The 21,295-nt window shown below is 35.4% G+C and overlaps 1 protein-coding gene across 2 annotated transcripts in view; it reads right to left on the bottom strand.

The window, feature by feature from the left end:
* Positions 1-1,254: 1,254 nt before the first annotated feature.
* The window catches only part of LOC131667681 (RNA binding protein fox-1 homolog 2), a 796,162-nt gene continuing 776,121 nt past the window's right edge, over positions 1,255-21,295 (bottom strand). For both annotated transcript variants that reach the window (XM_058941279.1, XM_058941288.1), the window contains one exon: positions 1,255-2,923. In XM_058941279.1, the coding sequence (XP_058797262.1) occupies positions 2,879-2,923 (45 nt within the window). In that variant the 3' untranslated portion in view covers positions 1,255-2,878. The remainder of the gene's footprint in view (positions 2,924-21,295) is intronic.

Genomic DNA, 21,295 nt, shown 5'->3' with positions numbered 1-21,295 from the left:
ATAAAATCGAGAGCTGAAAGATACAGACAAAGCGTTAAAGTAAAATGAAAGAGAAATAAAGCCAATGTCACAAAAGACAGATTTTTAATTTTTTCCCAACAAGAGGTAAAATTTTATCGGACACTATAATAAGCATTAGTTTCTATTAGTTCCGTAGAATATTTAAAATTTTATTAGATCCATAAAATAATTAATTATCAATTAATTAATGAGTGTCCAGAACAACGGAGTGTGTCCAGTCCTCTCCGCAATCGAAAAAAAGCCAGCAATGGCCGCCCACTGGCGTGATAACTAATGTCACCGGCCAATGAGCTAATTACTCATTCAACTTAGCGAGTCTTTCCTTATCCTATTCAGCAACTCTCGCAAGAGCTTGAGAGAGGAAGACTATCTCTCTCCCACTCTCGCGATGTATTTTTGTCAAAAGCGCATATTATGTGAAAGACGTGTCTCTCACTCTCCGCGGGAAATGATATCGACGTACATGCACATTTTATCTGGAGGTTGATCCGTACTGAAGCTACCGAGAGCGAGGAATCGCGTAATTAACCGTTTGCATTAGAAAGACTGAAAGTCACACATAAACTGTTATTTCGGCATCACTTCAGCGTCCGATATCTAGCTTGCTTGGGACGTAACATATATTGTTAATTACTAATTAAATACTGATTTTTGAGCAATCCATCATCGCATTTAGTACTCTGTAGCTCAAAATATGTAAAAAGTACTTTCGTGAAGACCTTCATCAGCCAGGAAACCCCCTTGGACCTTAGACTAAACCGTGTTCTCTTTCACCAACGGTCAATGACTTATGTGCGTACGTGGCATTATAAAAAATCCGGTGATCTCGTTCTGCAATAGTATAAGAAACATAGCTTCTATCAGCGGTTCAACGACCGCTGCCCTTTTATATCAATTTTATTTATTTTTCCACATAGTATATTATACGTGAAGTGTATAATAACATTGATAAAATAATGGTATTATTGGAAAAACATAAGTTTCGTCACAGACAAAAACTTTTTATAAGGAAGCTGAGAATTTATCACCGGTGTAGAAAGTTATATTTTGATATGTCGAATTCAAATTCAAAGTTTACAGAAAGATCATTCTACGGTCAAATCTAAAATATTTCTCGCTGAACTTGACTTACATAATTTTATTATAAAAAAATGTGTAGGCGGTATAACAGGCTCTCAAAAATTGATAAGTAAAAACACAGTAAATTACTTTGAATCGTATATTATTCTTCATACAAATATTAATTCTAAAGAATGATAAAATTCAACGGAAGTTTGATGGCACCTTCGGAAGATAATATTTTTAATGAATGTGGTGGTATTACAATACAATAATATAATATTTTCTATCAGTTGATAATTTTTTGAGTATTTGACAATTAATTTTTTTAAATCATTAAGCTTATAATATATGTTTGCTCTGTCTTTCAATTACCGGATTCTACTATATTTAAAATTGAATCTATGGTATTTTCCATAATGATACAAGCTTAAATACTGTCAAAACAACTTTGTAAAATGATTAATCCTTGAGTGACTATTCTGTGCGCTGATTATCTGCTTACACAATCCATTCAAAATTTTGCATACTATTTGATCAAATATATCATTCATTTCTTTTATCGGATTTACATGTAAGCAAGTATTTTTTTTTAATAATCTTTGGTGTTATGTTATACATGATAAGACGATTATAACAAATATATTTACTTTATAATAATTCTTACTCTACAAAAAATTCAGGAAATTGATTGAGATAATTGCTTAAAAATGAATTGAATAGTAACTTTATATTACAAGATTGTATGGTTTATTTATTGATTTTATTTGATAATTATACTTGCTTCGATGAATAGTTGAATGATTTTATATTCGAGAATGTATATACCTATACAGGCAGACAATCAAATTACAAAACTGTTATTAAATTTAATAATTATTAAACAATGACGGTAGTATACTTAACCTAGAAATAAATAAATTCATGATATAATCTTTCTAATTATGACGTATGTGATAATTAGTAAGATATTTTATTACTATTATTTATTTCTGAATTAAATTTAGTATACTCTTGTTTAATAATTATTACTAGAGAATTTATATTATTAATTTGTTACAATATTCGGATTCGTGAAATAACTTCCTCTTTACCTCATTATCATTTATCTTCAACAGTAACTTACTTTTTAAAAAGTAATATATGAATAAAAATATAAAGATATTTCATTTACAAATACATGATTCTATTGATAAAAAATTGTTAATTTTACATTTTTTCAATTTTCTACCACATACTGCGAAATTTATGATGCAATAAAAATAAAAATAATGAGTTTAAGATTATTGCATGAGTAAGTCAAATAATGTTATTTCTATTACATAAGATCAGTAATTTCGCATAAGAATGGCTAATTTTAAAAAGAGCTCATTATTTAAAATGTTGTTGTTATCTTAGATTTGAGTTAGGCTTACATTTATTATTATTATTATGATCGACTACAGATCAATATCGAAAAAGTTTCGAAAATGAAATCAACCTCATTTTTTAAATGTCGTGTGAATTTTCTCCATTGTCAGTCCATCGATTCGTTAAATTACAGTTATTTTTCTGTCATGGCTCAATGTCATTAGCTTATGATTTTTGTCATGGAGCAAAAGTATAAGCTACAAAAAATGTTATTTGCAACAGTTATCAGTAAACAATAAATACTTCAGTGGTTGTAAAAAGTTTTAAGATAAATTTTTGTTGTCGATATGATTATGCAGATTTATCGTGTGTTTCTTGTACAGGCATCAAAAATTGGTAAATACGGTGAGTTCGTATTTTCATCATTATCTTCAATATACTTTAGATTTTAATATGGCGTAAACCTACTATATCCACCTCTATAGACAGTTGCCTGAAACAAACAATATTTTATTTATAATGAGAAATATATTTTGAATTTTTTGATATTAGCGATTTTAGTTGTTAGGTAATATTAAACACATACACATACACACACACACACACACTTACGCACATACACATACACAATATATCGTACTGATCATGAATTTCCGAAAATTTTGTGAAAAAGAAGCCATTCTTTAAACAAGAATATCTCCGATTCTATTGATCATAGAATAAAAATAAAGCAGGCAAATCAAGTAGAGGCTAAATATGAATTTTCTATAAAGTGCAAAAATTTTAGAAAAATTTTTGCAATTTTTAATCGCTTATATTTTTACAATATCGGTGATAAATAAAAAATTTTGATAGAGAACAAAATATCTTGATAAAATCTAAAGTTTATTACTTATGAACTTTTTCGCTACGATGGTTTTTATAAAAGTTACAAGCCATTGAATAACACCACTAACGGAAATTTAAATGTAGATGTATCCATTTTAAATGCACATACTCTCATTTGAATAACTCCTCTGGAACTGCAGAAATCGGAGAATAGTCATTACAAAAGTTCTAGGGTTTAGAGGAATGTGTTATATGGTGACCTTGGATTTGTCATTGAAATTAATTTTCAAGATCATGAAGATCAACTTTTTTACTATTAACAAGTGTGAAAAAATATAGTTAAAAGTTCCGGAATAAATTTGTATTACTAAATTTTGAATTTCACCTTTCATCAATTTTATTATAATTATTTTTTTATTGTATACGTCACTACTTTTTCACGATAAAACAATTATAATTCTTGTTTTTGCTGTTGTTTTTGTTGTTGTTGTTGAAATCTAATAAGTCTTATATTGGCCATTTTTTTTCTATTTTAGTTTAATGGAGGTGAATCTATTTAAATATCAGTCGGCATTTGATCCTTGAGGAGAACAGACGTGTTTGTGTTGCACTCTACTCGAAAAGTTAAAGTATTAGTCAATCAATCCTTGTTTGAGTTTTGTTATTACCGCACTGAATTAAATCAGTTGTTGTGCTGCATTTTGTGTTGTTTTTCCACTTAATCTGTTGTAGACTTGTTTTGTTGTGACTTTTGTGAGTGACAGTTGACAGTCTTATTGTTTGGTGCGTCAGTTATATCTGACAATAGATGTTTTTCGTGCCCGTCTAAGGGCCCTATCAACGTTAGTGATGCCGTACAGTGTCCGGGTTGCCGATCACTCTATCACAGGAGTTGTGCGAGCAAGACAGCCAAACTTTCTAATGGGTCATTTAAAAAGTGTTGTGGAGGACTTGAGATATCTTCGAGAGCATCATTGTTGTCTCCAGTGTTGTCTCCGATCATGGGTGCCGCGCAAGCCGGATTAGTGTCTAATCCGTCTCCGCCTAAGCCCCTCAATGACTCGCATTGCGAATCATGGGACGATGTTGTGAAATATTTCGATTCGAAATTGAACAGCATCGTCTCATTGATTTCTGGAAGGTGTGACGAGCTTCAGCGCGTGACGGATGGCCTTGTCGCGCGCTCTGATGCTATGGGTGCCAGGATGGGCGTCATTCAGCATGAGCTTTCGGTGGTCACTGGCTCCATTGCCTCACAATTTCAGGCGGTCAACCATTCTATCTCGGAGCAGGTCACTCGAGTTGACGACCACGAGGTTAGGCTGGCAAGGGTGGAAAGTTGTGTCGGCGAGTTCTCCACAAAGATTGATACGGTTACTCTCGCGAAGATGAACGAGCAGCGGAGAAGGGAATGTAATTGTATTATATACAATTTCCCCGAACATGTCTCGTCGGCCGAGGACACAGCGGCGGTGTCGGCGCTACTTGTGGGGGCGAGTATTGATGCTTTATTGCTCACCATTTTGCGCCTTGGAAAGAGGACTGAGGACAGGACTCGTCCATTGAAACTCATGCTTCGGTCTGCTGTTGAGGCGCGGTGGTTCTTGCGTCACTCACCGGATTTGCTTAAATCGGTGCCGAACGCGAAGTGTGGCCCGGACCGATCCGCTTTTCAGCGGCAGTTGTTACGTGAGACCATTGCCGACATCAATTCTAGAATGCAGGCCAGTGAGAAGAATCTCAAAATTAAATTTTTCAATGGCGTACCCTCCATCACCTCAACAAAAAACATATAAGTACAGCCGAGATACCCAATCTTCTTTCTATTTACTACCAGAACGTTGGTAGCATTAAATCATCTATCACTACTTTTATTAATAATGTATCAACATGTGCGCAAAAGTTTAATATAATTGCCCTCACTGAATCCTGGTTGGATGACACGGTGGATGATGCTATGCTGAGGATTCCCGGCTACTCGCTCGTGAGATTGGATCGCTGTAAAGTTCGGAGTGGCAGATCTAGGGGAGGTGGTATCCTCGTTTGGATTGAGAACACATGCTCCTTTGTAACAGTACATACCCTCAATTATGATTTGGAGCATGTGACTCTGAAGCTTGACTATGGAGCACCGCTACTTCTCTCCGTTGCTTATCTGCCGCCAGTTACGTCTCTCTCACCGGTGATATTCGAGTCATCTTTGGATTCCTTTTGCTGTTCTCTGGAGGATTCAGCTGCCAGATATCCTGAGTGTGCCGTTCTCATTGTGGGTGACTTCAACCTTCCCCGCTGCACGTGGTCGGCTTTTGATGGTGTGCTTTCATCTGATGCACTAGCAAGTAGGACTATTCGCGATTTGGCATCTAGATTGGAGAGTTGTACGAGCTCTCTTAAGTACGCTCAGTTGATTCGTTCAACAAATTGCTCTGGAAACACGCTTGATCTGGCATTTTGTAGTATTCCGGCGTCTCTCTGCACGGCTTTGGATCCTCTGGCACCATCGGACAGACATCACGAACCTGTCATTATTAATTTGAACTGTGTTGCAGTGGCTTCACCGAGCTCTCTACCATTTGATACTTCTGCTTCCTTCAACTTTAAAAAGGCAAATTATAGCAGTATTAATGCTGCTCTGGCGTCGACAAATTGGAATGATCTCCTTGGTGGTCATGAGTGGGACGTTGACTTGGCGCTTGATTGTTTTTACCGGAAATTATTCGAAATTATTAGCTGCAACGTTCCGCTTACTGGCTCTTTCACTGCTAGATTCCCGAGTTGGATGACAGACGAATTGAGAGCTGCGATTTCTCAGAAGAAGTTGGCCCACCGGATATTTAAGGCTTCTGGAGATGGTCAGGCATTGCATGACTTCAGGAGCTTCCGGACAATTTGCAAGCGTCTGATGTTGCGCGACTACAGTCAATTTATTAGTGATTCTAATACGCTGTCGGACATTTCTCTTGATATTGAAGAGGTAACTCAGGGCCTTGCTGGCCTGAAACCGTCATCTGTGGCCGGACCTGATGGAATCCCGTCAACTTTTTTTGTAAATTGTACCAATTGTTTAGCTCAACCGATTATGTATATTATGAATTTATCTTTACGATCTGGTACCTTTCCTACTGCTTGGAAACAAGCTTTTATCATTCCGGTGTATAAGAAGCGTGGTGACAGGAGAAATGTTTATAATTACCGTCCAATTGCCAAGCTCAGCGTGCTTTCTAAGCTGTGTGATCATCTGGTGTCCATACGACTTTCTCGTTTCCTTCTTCGTGTCATTAATGTCTCCCAGCATGGCTTTGTTCCGCGCCGTTCAACGGTTACTAATCTTGCGGAGTTCATTGAATTTCTTACGGACGCATTCGATGACGATCGGCAGGTTGATGCGATTTACACTGATCTTACCAGTGCGTTTGATTGTGTTAATCATCAACTTCTGGCTGCTAAGTTGTCGTTCTATGGTATTCATGGCCCTCTTCTATCCTGGTGCTCTTCATACCTATCACATAGAACCTACTCCGTTAAGCTCCTGAAATTCATCTCCTCATCTTATCTGGCTACCTCTGGGGTACCGCAGGGCTCGCACCTTGGTCCACTATTTTTCATTACCTTTGTAAATGATGCATTTTCCGTTATTCGTTCCTCCTGCATCTCTTTCTATGCTGACGACGCTAAAATTTTTAAAGTTATTACATCTAGGAATGATGCCGATGAGTTACAGCTGGATCTGCTGAGGTTTTCTGATTGGTGCTCAGTTAATGGGCTCTTGTTAAATACTGATAAATGTGCAGTCCTTTCATTTTCTCGATGTAAAGCGTCTTATATATTCGACTATTTTTGTATGGATCTTGCAATTGGTAGGGTGACGGAGTTTAAAGATCTGGGTGTATTGTTCGATCGGAGTTTATCGTTCACCGCTCACATTAATCAGTCCTGCTGTACGGCATCCCGGTCACTTTTTCTACTGTTTAGGCAATGTCGTGCCTTTAAGCGACCAGCCTCCCTCATTGCACTTTATAATTGTAACATTCGCTCTCGTCTCACGTATGCGTCAGTTATTTGGGCTCCACATTTTGACCAGCAATCAAAGTTGCTAGAGACTGTTCAGCATCGTTTTCTGCGTTTTTTAGCTAATAAATTTGGTCCACGTATGGATCCCTTCTCTCATGACTACTCTGCCATTGCAAACTCATTTCATATTAGTACCGTCACTTCCTTCATTAATTACCAGTCTGCTTTTTTCATTTATAAATTATGTCATAATTTCATCGATTCGATTTCACTCTCTAACCGTATCCTCTATATTGTCCCAGCACGCACTCTTCGTGCCCGTAATCATACCTTTTTCATCCGTTCACGTAGGTGGAATCTTAACCATTTATTAATTATTGATCGATCATGCCTCATTATTAATAATTTGTCAAATCCGCTGGATGTTCACTCAGTTTGCTTGGGCGCTTTTAAACGGCTTGTTCGTGCGAATACTGCGGTGTTTCGCTAGTGTCTTATTTTTTTTTTGTCTTTTCTTCTGTCACGTGACACCTCATCTATTTCTTCCCTTTTACCCACCTATCTTGGCTGCTTCTCCCTATCTACTTGTTAATTTTTGTTATTATTATTTTGTTTTATTATTATTTTTTATTATTCTTTTATTATTTTTTATATTAGTTATTATTTATTAGTTATTAGTTATTATTCTTTTTTATATTTCGTTTTTCTCTTTTTCTTTTCTTTTATTGTGTTACTTTTTTATTTTTTATTTTACTGTTTTTCTATTATATTGTTTTGTCGACTTTTGGATATAGTTTATAGCTATTCCGTTTATTTTTTTCTTCTCACTATTGTCGTTTTATTAATTATTTATACTTCTTTTTGTTTATATTATATATTTTATTATTATATTTATATGTATCTTGATATGGGTTTATGCCCGTTTAATAAATTAAAAAAAAAAAAAAAAAATATTTTTTACCTATCACGAATATTTCCATCAAGTGATTGAAAAAATTAAAAAAGCTTTGTAAAAGTGATACTTTTCAAAGTGGTATAAAAAGTAGAAAAAATGACTTCAAAAATGTTCACACCTCATAATAGTTAGTATTTCGCCTTTATTTAAATTAGCTTTTTTTATTTTTATTCTACGATCAATAGAATCAGAGATATTCTTGTTTGAAGAATTTATATTCTTCCATAAAATTTTCCGAAATTTATGACTAGTACTACTGTACAAGGGTATCAAAAGTCCCAGAACAATCCGAAAACTACAATAGAATGCATTATCAGGAAAAAAATCTTAAGATAAAGTACGAGGTTTTGTCATTGACAAATGTGGTCATGACCTTTTGATCTCGAAGTTATTTCCAGTCATTCCAAGGTCAACTTTCATTTTTTCAATTAAAATCCCTACTCTTGACCTCAAATTTGGAATCAGTGGAAAATTTTAGGTTCAGATAATCTATCATGTGTAAGGCTCGAGAGACCCGCCAAGATAATTGCCAAGTTCATAGGAATTTCACTGTTGCTTTTTTAATCTGTCTACCCGAATGATTCTATATAATATGGCTTAACGAAAAATGTTTCAAACGAAATTTACTGGACTCCGAAGGTTACATTTTCTCGTAATCTCGACTTTGACGTTCGAATTTATGTTCTAGATCATTTCAAGGTCATTTTATTTTATATTGTAAAAATCTTATTTTTTTATCTCGGATTCCGAAAGAGCAAAAAAATTGTAGATCTAGGTATGTAACTATAATCGAAGGCCATACGATCTTGAAATAACCTAAAAAGTGAACTTCACGGTCAAAGTTAAGTTCACCATAAAATGTTTCCTTCAGAGTGAAGTACCTTTCGTCTGAAACATTTTTCTCTAAATTGTATTATTTATGGTAGGATTGATTGAGTAGGTAGATGATAAAAATAATAACATTGGATTCGCATCACTTTAACAATTGAGGGTCCTGCAATAAAAAAGGGATGAAACGAAAATCGTAAGTATCGTCCAATCAAGTAAATTATCAACTTATTTAAAACTTAATTTTAAAAATATGGTTACATAGAAAATGTAATTGCACATCTTTTGGTTAAATAAAATTTTTTGATAATTTTTATTGTTTATGAATTATTTGAACAAAAAGCTACAAACTTTGATGTATTGCGCATCTATTAAGCCCACGTAGAATCTTTAATAATAAATACAAGTAAAATGGTATTTCGAAAAAATGTGTTTATAAATTCTTTTACAAATATTTAATTGAAAATGTTGTGCGAAGAAAATTTGAATTTCTAGTTTATAATTATAATAAAATGTTCGTTATGCTATCTAAAAGTTTTGTTGAAAATTCCAACTCATTATCTGTTATTATTTAGGAGTCATAACAATTTTTTTACAAGCACGTGACGCGTATATATGTACGTGTACGATCCAACTGACAGATTCCGCAGAAATATACTAGAAAATACGTATGTTTTACTAAGTTATATCGTTTACAATCGTAATATTTATTATTATTTTATAGTATTTTATTGTTGTTGAATTAATTTAGTAAAGAAGATTAACTGTAATCCACAACATTTCGCCCGTCTTGATGCGATAGCAACAACAATCCAGAGCCAGTTATGGGATCATTCATCATCCGTTGATATAATGATATAATATGTTCTTTCCATCTGTAGGATGAAATTTGACTTGATGCTTATGCCTGATAGAAAGCTTCGGCGGGAAAGCAATACGCATGGATTTCTACCAACATTCAATCCCATAATCGGTTATCAGAAGACACGGAAAGGGGGACAGAAAATGAAATTATGGAGTCATTACAGCCTTTTTCGAGAACTTTCCGGGCGAAAGGTACCTAAGACGAAAATTGGAATTTCACAAAATTCAGTGAGTTACAGGCCATTATAGGGTCGGGCTACGCCAACGCGTGGGTCCATGACGAGACTTCACCAAACAGCTTCTCAGCATTGAAATCTCTGGTCCTATCTTGTCCTCATGTTCTAAAATAGTTACCACAAGTATTTTCATCTGCCATGATCGCTAGTAACCTTCGCCGATTACCTGATCAAGAGAAAGGCGGACAAGCTTTGCATAGGTCGGGTCAGAATAGTAGTTACAGTCTTTAACTGTGCCATCCGAGCCAGTCTATCGAGTCCCCGGTGTAGCTGGATCACTTGGCCCAGGGGCTACCAAGTAGGGGACTTTACTTAGTAACTCAGCGATCTGTCGGCGGAAGGAACTTAATGTAGAAGGAGTTCTTTTGGACCTCTCAGAGCAGGTAGGAAGTTATCGCAGCTATCTCCTCGGCATTTAACTTGGCATCTGGATAGCTGTTTCCTATTTTACAAAGATGAGCAGATCATTACAATACATATGCAAAGGTACGGATGAGTCAAGTCAGCGACGAGAACCTTGACAGGTCCACATCTTCATCCCACCGAATGCCGTGGAGGTGTACTTGTCGAATTGCTCTTGCGCTCTAAGTCGTAAGTAAAGTCAGACTCCTGAGGGATCCAGATTGTCTAATCGCATAAAAGTCATTGTAGACCGTTCCATCAGAGAGGCAGATGCTGTAGTTCGTATGATGAGAGTCCTCAGGAGGTTGTATCTGTCGAGTTTTTCTCAGATTTGACATGACTCCAAGGGATTAGAGGTATCAGTGTATTGATCTCACTCGTTCGGTTCACCACGAAGGTTTTCCATTGAGAGGGATGTTCCTACAATCAGGCCAGGGTGACTATGGAATCCAACTAACAGAAAGTCCGTGCTGTGGTTGATCCCAGATTTAGGTCATTTAGGCGATGAGTCTTACCAAAATTCAGTAGCATGCAGTTCCAGACGAGGTATATTAACTATCTTGATTAGAGATACCGTTTTGATCGTGATTTGGATTTCCAGTTATTGTCTATGTCTTCTAAGACGAAGTAGTTTACGTCTGAGTACGCTTATTGCGATGCATTTGCGAACCCATGCAGGAACCTGTGAGGTTAGGAGCAACATCCAAAGAACTGAGTAACAGTGATGATAGGGATGTCCTGCAACTGCACATAAAATCTCTTGCAATCTATCAGCGAAGCTGCGTCCAACATGGTATCCCAGTCGCATTCTGGATCCGCAGGAGCTAGAACATGATCTTGGCCTGAATTAATACCAGGCTCAAGCAATCCATTGGGTCAAAGAGGTGAGCAACCACTGAGGTTCTCCCTTTGTAGTTGGCATTTCTTGATCCTTGTTCTTTATCCGGAAACAGAAGACATCGAGGACGGGTTTGCATCTCAACCCAAGGGTGGAAATGATTTTATCTTTTATTAGAATCAGATCTCTGGTATGAATAACCGATGTAAGAGGTTCGGAGAATTGGCTGTTCATTTATCCAACTGCATTTCAGCTGACTGCAGAAATTCGATGAGCTGATTGCGGACGTTTAAAGTGAATTCCAGTCAGCTAAATCCTCCGAGAGTCATCCACGTAAGTGTGCCTTCCTAATACTCTGGATCCTAACGGAAATCGTATCAGCTTGTCCACAGTTAGTTGTTGGAGTGTCCTGATGGCTTGGAACGCAGCACAAGCAGTGCCGTAAGTGACGGTGGTGAGGCGGTAATGCCTGATAGCTTGGTCTGAAATGTCTCGCCAGAGAATGCGCAGCTAGTCGAAGTCCTCTAGATGAATTTTGAACAACAGAGGGATCTTGGTCACTGCGAGTTCCTACACTATTGGAAGAGCCCTGATATAGGAGGGCGTGATGTGGACGGCCATACTAAGCAGATCTGCAGCGATGTTGAGAAGAATAGGACTTTGTTCCATGTCCAGGACGGAGACAATTGAAGTAGACTCCTATCTGTTTGACGAGCTTCCAGCGTTGTTCAGGATTGCTGGCTTTAAATTTTGTTTACCATGAGACTGGGAATCAACTCTGGCATAGAGAATAGGTAAGCTTATCCTTGGATTCATTCTGATTAGGGCCTCCAGAAATCTACTCCGAGTGCACCCGGTTCGTCTTGGCGGAGGTTTTAAGTTCAGATTTATTATGGCTGAGTCTGTTCTCCATCGTGCTCGAGGTTAGAAGAGTCCGAGAACGATGCTCCAGAAATTTTTTAAGGTTCTAGTAATGTGGAAAGGTGTTTAAGGTCTCGATAGACTTTTCCCAGTCCTCTCGTGTCTGAACCTCTAGCCACATCTCAACCAGTTAGACCAATCAGTCATCCTATTGGTCGCTTTAGATGATCCGGCAGCTTTACTCTTTTGTTGTACGTATAGAGAAGGGTATTACATACGACCTTGAAGTTGGAGCCAACTTATGAGAGATTCTTCAGACGGGCTGTGGCATTTCTTTATAAGCATGACAAGAGCCTCTGTAACTTCTGAACATTAGCAATGTGAGAGACGTCCTTCACCATGAAACAGAACAGTCCCTTGAAGGAGCCCAGTTGGGCTGTTCTCCGTTGAAGGTTGGGAGTTTCAGAGCTGGGAGCGTTGAGGGTTAAAGCAACACTTGCACTATTGCAGCACTCGCTGGATTGAAGGGAGATCTTCCATCAGTTGAAGAGTCCAAACGAGCTATGCGGATCATAAATTCTGTCTTGACGCTGTTATAAGCGTCTTCATATGCATAGCAGAGACCTTCTGCGAAGTACTCATAAGACTCCATCAGGCTAGGGTTGTCTCGGCAGATCCTGTGGTGATTTTGAGTGAACATCTTCCTCCAGTAGGTCTCTAGCACTTGAAGATGGTTATTCAGAGATTCGAAAGACTTAGAAAACTTATCTCACTTATCAGTGTTGAGGATTACATTAAGAATGTGCTTCTTCGTTTCCAACTGCTCCAGCAGCGATTTTAAAGAATCACTCATCTCAGTTGTTCAACACTGGCAACTAACACTCACTATGCACTTGGAAAACTCACTTTCCACTTAAAAATTCATGTATTCGACTACTAAAGCAAAAATGATCACGACTGCATCTTCCCGACAGCCTGTTAACCGGGATAAAGTGGTGGTTGAATTAATGAATGCCGGAAATGTGAATTAAATGATTGAAAGTGCACAGGTTCAGGTTGCAGACAAGTTTATAAAGCAAAATTAAAAACCTTGTAATTTTGAAAACACAAAGACTGGCTTCGCGAAGATTGCTTACAAATAGTGTTATTTTCGTGCAAACAGGAGACGGTGTCGTCAGGCCTGACGTTAATCCTTTATTCCGATAAAGTTTCAAATGATGTGGCTTGATCGATGATTGCTGATAACATAAGCAGATCCATATCGGAATTGTATCTTTATTGGCTATCGTGATTCCCTTTTTTCCGCAATTCTCTTTTTTATAGATGATGAGGGCCGCCCACTCCAAAGTTCCCTCTAGAACCAGCATGCGGGGGTTCAGTTTGTTGTCTCACGTCGAATGTTTTGTTGCCAATATTGTAAGAGTACAAAACAACACTTGCTCGTATTTTGCCAAAAAGTAAAAGATTTCTTCGTTTTTGAAACAAATCATCGCAAAAACGAAAAGAAATAAAAGCAAGAGTATAAACAAGAGTATAAAAAACAAGTAAACAAGATAGGACTTGAGGCTTGATATTGTCACAACAGAGTTTTTGCAACAAAACTGAAAAGGACAACATTGGAGATCCATTTGTCATGACAACAATCAATCAACAAACATCGCAATTCAATTTGCGATCTTTGCGATGAATCACACTTCATCGCAGATTAACTGTAATTCGAAACAGTTTATTTAAAGTATTTTATTATACACTTAAAAAGTGATATCCTTAAACTTTAATACTATAGAAGATTAAAAGGGTTTTTACGCTCAACAGGATTAAGACTCATCACGCTGACAGTCATGCATCAGTGCATGAAGTCGACATTACTTGTTTGTTTTTTTTAAATAGTATAGAATATTAACTTACGGTTATATAATTTTAACTAGCGTTACGATCGGAGCATTTAAAAATTTTTTGTTAATTTCCTTCGCTTTCTTTCATATACATCTTTACTATTATACATAGTTTCTAAATTTTTTAATTTCTGCTTCTCACTAGTACAGATCCTATATCGTTCCTATAACGTACAAATATCTTTTCCGTGAACTGTAAAATAACTATAACAGTTTACATCAACTCCAAAATCCTACTTATCATGCATGAGAATATAAGGTTTATGTGTATGAAATTTATAATGAGCTATTGACTTGTCGAAGACGACACCTAAATAAATGTTCAGAATTCCGTCCATTTTACTGTAAAGAACATACGAATATGTATGATACTTTACACTACTAGGACGATTTTCGATAACTTTCAGTTTTAAGGGAGTACCGTCGCTACGTAACTAGTCAGTTGAGAGGGCGCTCAGATTCGTCTTTGACTCACGTTGTTACAGTTGAAAGTTTGGCAACGACGCGCTTCTGCTACGCTTTGTATTCATAACGATAACCTCAATATCGACACCACACATATCAGCGGTTACTGTTCGTCAATATTTATTCTATTTAATTAAGTTTGTTAGTTAAATCTCACGCCCGAGGTCATGGAAATGTGTATGATCTGTAAAATATGAGTGAGAAAAGCAATTTGTTTTTTCTCAATTCAATTTCTATCTTAACAAATATATCAATGACGAGCGGTGTGAATATTTTGAAACATGCGCGCACGAGAGAGCACGTGGCGAAAATGCGACGTTGCCATATCTCCAACTCGCTGTTCTCAGTTTCATATTTTGGACAGAAATTATTTATTTATTATTCTCACAGCTTCTGAATGATATTTTTTCGAACGGATATCGTTTTGAGATTATTTTTTGCATACCTCAGAATTTTTTTATAACATTCTCATTTTTGAAAGCTTAAATATTTAGTAAAAAGTGCATTTTCCCATAAGACTACATGTTATTTTTAATCGTTAATTTCTCGTCTCACAGCTTCTGAAGGCTCACGAAATTTGAATCACAGTTTCTTAGCACTATAATACACCTACCATCCAAGTTTCAAACGATTCTCATTTTTAAATCACTTTCCGACGGTACTCCCTTAAACCTCTTAGAAACTGAATGTTGCGAGGTCTGAGCGTTAGGATAGCTCACTCTTGACTGATCACTGTCTGACATTTCGGTCTATTAATATACCCTCATCCAATCTTAACATTCTTGTTGTTGTATACAATACCCATTATATTATAGCTTTTATAAGTAATCGTACAGTGATAATTTCTCCACGAAAATTTACTAGATTCCCATGTTAATCAACAATATGTATCTATAAATAATAAATGCTTCTCACGGTGACTGGAAGGTAAATGACGTGTGAAGAAACTTCTATAATCTTATATCTAGGTGGTGCGGTTGGAAAAAATTCATATATAGTGTGCACTTTAGATTCGTTTAGGTATATAAGCACCCATAGTAATATTACACTCTATATATAAAGCGTTCAATTTTAGTATAGTCACTGGTAAATCAGAACTATGCGTTTCGTTTCGGAAAATTTACGTGGAGTAAAGCTTAAAATCAATCCACTAGAATCTATTCAATACAATCTATTCACTAAAATTTATTCAGGCCAAATGATTCTTCGATATAGAGACTTCATTAAGAAAACTTTCTATATCTTCTATCTCATAACTATTAGTCAGTAAAATGATTTTTTCATAACCTACAAAATGAGTTGTATTATTACCAACGCTAATGTTTGATATCAAGTTCAATATCAGTAACTCTACTAGACCAAGTACATAGTTTTTATTTGGTATTAGTTCAATTGGTGGAAAATAATTTGCTTTTAGGACGGATAATGTTCGTGAGAGACTCGATGTCAGCATATTTTACACGACGGTCGTACAGCAAATGACTTTCATTCTTAACTATACGTGTTATACTATCGTGTATTCAAAAGAAATTTAAGGCAAAGATCCTCTAACCTCATCTCCTCTTTTTTTAGGCTACTCAATGAGTAGCTGAACCATTTTTATCATCTACATTGACAATAGCTGACTCTTGATAGCGAGGTCAATCAGTTGGCAAGTGATTACGCATGTAAACTCCCTAAAAATCTTCATTTTACATTAATTTAACATATTTTTTTATATCTAGATCTATCAATGCACGATTAGCTAAAGCTACTTCGAGCTTTTCTTTTTAGATCTCTCCTATTGATATACGGCTTGAAATGCATACCGTAACCTTTAGTATGTGGGTTTAACTAACGATCTTTACCTATAGTTATTGCTTCTATACTTTTATTATGTATAAGAGCTTCTTAGATTTCATTTTGAACGGCTTTAGCACTGTTTATAGCTTTTTCTACTAAAGCAGCGCCTTGGAATTGGTCAAATACGAGGTATATATATTTTACTTCTACTTCCGAACTTTTTACCGCTTCTTTAGCACCTTTTATAGCAGAACGAATAACTAAAAGAGAAAAATTGCTAGATACAGTACTTTTCGAAACAGCTTTTACGTTTTCTTTCAATGATGTCATTGGTTTTTTACCTTTTCTATATTTCTTTCATGATTGCCGTTCTTTGATACCTTCACCTCGATTATTTTCACGTTGTTGATGCTATCACTTTTATTTAGACATTTTGATTCCCATACCAAATTCACTTTTCACTTTCATAATGTTCGTTACAGTAAAAGCAGCTGCTTTCTCATCAAAAATACTTTGTTTAGCACTCACTCTATCCTAAGTCTTTTGAACTAAAATATTATCAACTTCGTTTCTCGCTGCAATATTCTATTTATTGAAAGAATATACAATATCGCGATCTTTACAAGTAACGTCTAGTTGATTTTTATAAGAATCACCTCGAGCCAATCATTTCTTCAATTTAGTTCCTGGTCCATAGCACTGATAACCAGGTAAACGAACTTTGAAAGGTAAGTTGTTGTCGATCTTGTTCACTAGGATACTACTAGTCTTTCTTTGATGATGATGAATGATCATACTACTTTGAAAGACAACGTCTTTATAAAATCTGGAATATACAAACAGTCTTTTTAGAGTGTTCGATTCATTTGTCAGTGACTCAGTGACGAGCAAACAACTTAAGCTTAACTTAAGGATTTTAAGGAGCAACCCCTCAAACTTCAGGTTATAAATTTCGATAGGATGCTGGAGAAGAACAAATGAAAAAAAAGACATGGCGATCTACTGTCAGATATTATACGAACAGTTTTCCGTGAATTCAGTAACTGTGGGAAAACTAACTGTTTGGTAACGTTAATTACACATCCAAATAGTTTTAGATTATAATCTATTTTATTTTCCTTCGAAATATTACTAATCTCATATACAAAAATGGTTAACAACAATGAGGGATTTTCCTTAACCATTGTTGTATATGAGATTACAAATAGTTTTAAATTTGAAAATGGGTATGTCTACTCAAAATTACTAAACTAACTCAAGTATCAGTTTCTAAGGAATTTCTTGAAGCCGATAGATGGCATATGATAAACAAGATAATATAAAAAAAGGAAGACGTAAAAAAATAGAAAGCTTTTACCTGTGTCAATCATAGCACACATTCCAAGACATCATATCAGGGTGTGAATTTACAGTTTTATTTCGATAATAAGATGTTAATATCAAACAAATTTACAATCATCACGTTAACTCAAAAATACCTTTCGAATAGTTTAAGGAGAGTTGTTCAAAATACTGGAGATAATAATTACGGATTTTTAGTTATCAATAGAGATTAATCTATAAATCATGGAAGACATAGAAAAGGAAAGTACTTCAACAATTAATTGAGACTCGTAATACAATCAGCCGTAAATATCAGCTATTAAAACGTGGAAAAGCAGATTTAGAAAAACTTTGCATGAAACACTTAAACCATTGAAATTCATTGTAATCCATTGTTGATCTATTGAAAAAGCTTGTAGAGACAGCTGCTGAGAAAACTAATACGGATGTTACTGCTATTAACGAATTGTTGTAAATAATTATAAATTATAATTATAATAAAAATAGAATCACCTTTGAAAAATATTCAAATCAAAAGCAAACATTTCTAAGAAACATCCATACTTCAATAGTAGTATAGTACTACAAACGAGATGGCTACTACTCTACAACCGTTTGATACTACATTTGAATCTGTTATATAAAAATTGGCTTTTGCACCATGATAACGCCCCTGCTCACACATCGTTGCTTGTGCACGAATTTTTGGCTAAAACCAACACAGTAACGATGCCACAGGCACCGTATTCCCCAGAACTGGCCCCCTGTGACTTCTTCTTGTTCCCAAAACTGAAGAGGCCCATGAAAGGACGGCGTTTTGCCACGATTGAGGAGATAAAGACGGCATCGAAGGATGAATTAAACAAGATCACAAAAAATGATTTTTTGAAATGCTTTGAGGATTGGAAAAAGCGTTGGCACAAGTGCATTATATCCGAGGGGGATTACTTTGAAGGAGATAAAATAAAAATTGATGAATAAATAAATATTTTTTGAGAAAAATAAAAATTCACCTTACTTTTTGATCACACCTCGTATGGTTATGATCCTGAAACAAAACAACAATCTTCACAGTGGAAGCATTCTGAATCGCCAAGACCAAAAAAAGCACGTCAAAGTCGGAGCAATGTGAAGTCAATGTTGATTGTTTTTTTCGATTATGAAAGTGTTGTACATTACGAATATGCACCAACAGGTCAGACAATCAATAAAGAATACTACGTTCAAATTTTGAAACGTTTGCGTAATGCAGTAAGAAAAAAACAGCCGCACTTTTGGGAAAGGCTTCTCCATCACGATAATGCGCCAGCGCATTCATCCAATTTTGTGCAGCAGTTTTTGAGCAAACATAATATCGCATTGATTCGACAACCTCCATACAGTCCCGGCATAGCCCCTTGTGACTTTTGGCTGTTTCCAAAACTAAAAAAACCACTCAAAGGACACCGATTCGATGACAAAACAACGCTTGAAAACAATGCGACGAGTGTACTTAAGGCTATCCCTAAAAGTGAGTTCCAGGACTGTTTTGAAAAGTGAAAACATCGATGGAACCGTGTTATTGAACCAAGTGGGGATTACTTTGAAGGATGCCACCCACCAGATGATAAAGAATAACGCTAGCACTAAAATATAAAGGTACGCCCGATACTTTCCGGATAGACCTCGTATACATCTGAAACGTATTTTTGTAATGCTGCTCAGCACAATGATTGGCGTGAATAATTTTCCTTGCATTAATCTACAATATTTTAATTATTGGGATTATGTACTCTTGAAACCTATAGACAGTTTCCGCTGTATGGGTTCTGCTTTCAGACAATGCTATCAAACTTTGATGCTCAATTCTATTCGTATTTCTATAATAAAAAATATCAACATTTACTTTGGATTGGTTAATATTAAAGCGAATTTTAAAAAGTCAGTATCATCTAATACTTCTTTTGATTTTAGCTGATCTTTTAACACAGACAGATATGTTGATTGGTTCTTTGAAATAAAATAAAGAGGAAAGAATTTCTTTATTAGATACATATTTCAGAGATGAAGTCTTTTATAGGTAAGCAATGTTTTATTAATGTACACCTATCTTTCCATTGCCATATGCTGAAAATGACTTTCGCAATATATCTTTCTTTTATAATTTTCCACACGTAAATATAAAACTGTTCAGTACCTAGATAAACTATATATTTTTTATACGTAATAATTGAAAAGTAAACATTATAATTTTTTATTGACTTTTTAAGTCCGTGGGTAATTTGATCTAAATTAGCAGCCTCAATCAAATTTTTTAAATTCTGATAAATGAAACAAACATATATACATACATGTAAGTGTTTTTGGTCGAAGCCATTTGAATGTTTTAATATATTAGGGACGAAGCTCAGAAAAGTTGGTTAGTCCAATGGAGTTATTTGGACACAACTTCTATATAAATATCCTATATGATAAAAGAATATTCATTTTGTGTCAACTTTTAAGATCCGTCTTCAAAAATTACAACAAATAATATTTATTTAGACTTGGGATCTATTCAAATCATTTTTATAAAAATTTATTCTCCATTTCTTTGTATCATTTGATAGAGATTTCCCTTCCTTGAATGCAGGTTGTACTAATACTCCTTCTAATTTATTTTATTGTTAAGTTATGAATACCATTTATCTAGTCTTTCCGAATTTCAAGTGTTTCATGAATACTCTAATTCTAGAGGAAAGTTGTTAAAATTGATAAGCAAATAAAATTTATTTTTTCTAGTGAATTGAATTTATCTGTTAGCCTATTTAGCATATAGTCTGGTTAAATGTCCCTTTCTGACTTAACATTTTTACCAACTACTAAGTTTTCGTTTGTGAACGTATTTACATTAATTGTTAAACCTGATTCATCCTCTCTTGTAAAACAAAATTTTTTCGCATACAGCTCTCGCATAAATTTTGATGTGTAGGTACGGAAGAAGTAATTTCATTGTGATAATTTAGTCCCTATAATGTATAAAATCTGTCTCCAAGTTCTGCAAGCTTTTGCTTTATCAGTTAGATATGGATATTCTTGGGTAATTACCTTTGGTACCTGACGTAGATTGATTATAACATGACCTGCTTGTTCGAATGGATTATCCCATCTATCTATTTCGATAATTGAAATTGTTAGAGAATAAGATGAAAAAAAAGTATTTAGTTCCTAGATAGCTACGAAGGTCGTTCAGTAAGTCCGTGACTTCTGGGAAGATGGTGGCGTTATCGTAACGTATTTTACACTGTAAAGGAGTATAAGTTTAAAGAGATCTAGTATAAACGCGTATACAAAGTTTCAAGTAAGTACGTTGATTTACTACTGTGGGCAAAAAGTAAGGTGAATTTTCAATTTAAACTTCGCGGACTTAACATTTCGGGCTAGTTCTTTTTTTCTTGAGTTGGTAGGACTGCGAATGACATCTGGGACAAATTTCATGTCAATGTCATCATCAGTAATATATTTACGCTTGTGTTTACCAAACGACCAAGAGTGCATGTTTCGATTTTTACAATGTCTGATTTAATTGAGCAAAGAAGTGCCATCAAATTTTGTTTGC

Source organism: Phymastichus coffea, unplaced genomic scaffold, assembly GCF_024137745.1.
Source record: "Phymastichus coffea isolate CEN01 unplaced genomic scaffold, Cenicafe_Pcof_1.1 PCOF00005, whole genome shotgun sequence".
In the NCBI taxonomy this organism is placed as follows: domain Eukaryota; kingdom Metazoa; phylum Arthropoda; class Insecta; order Hymenoptera; family Eulophidae; genus Phymastichus; species Phymastichus coffea.
The sequence above is the reverse complement of the archived record's forward strand: the minus strand, read 5'-3'. Positions and strand labels throughout refer to the sequence as shown.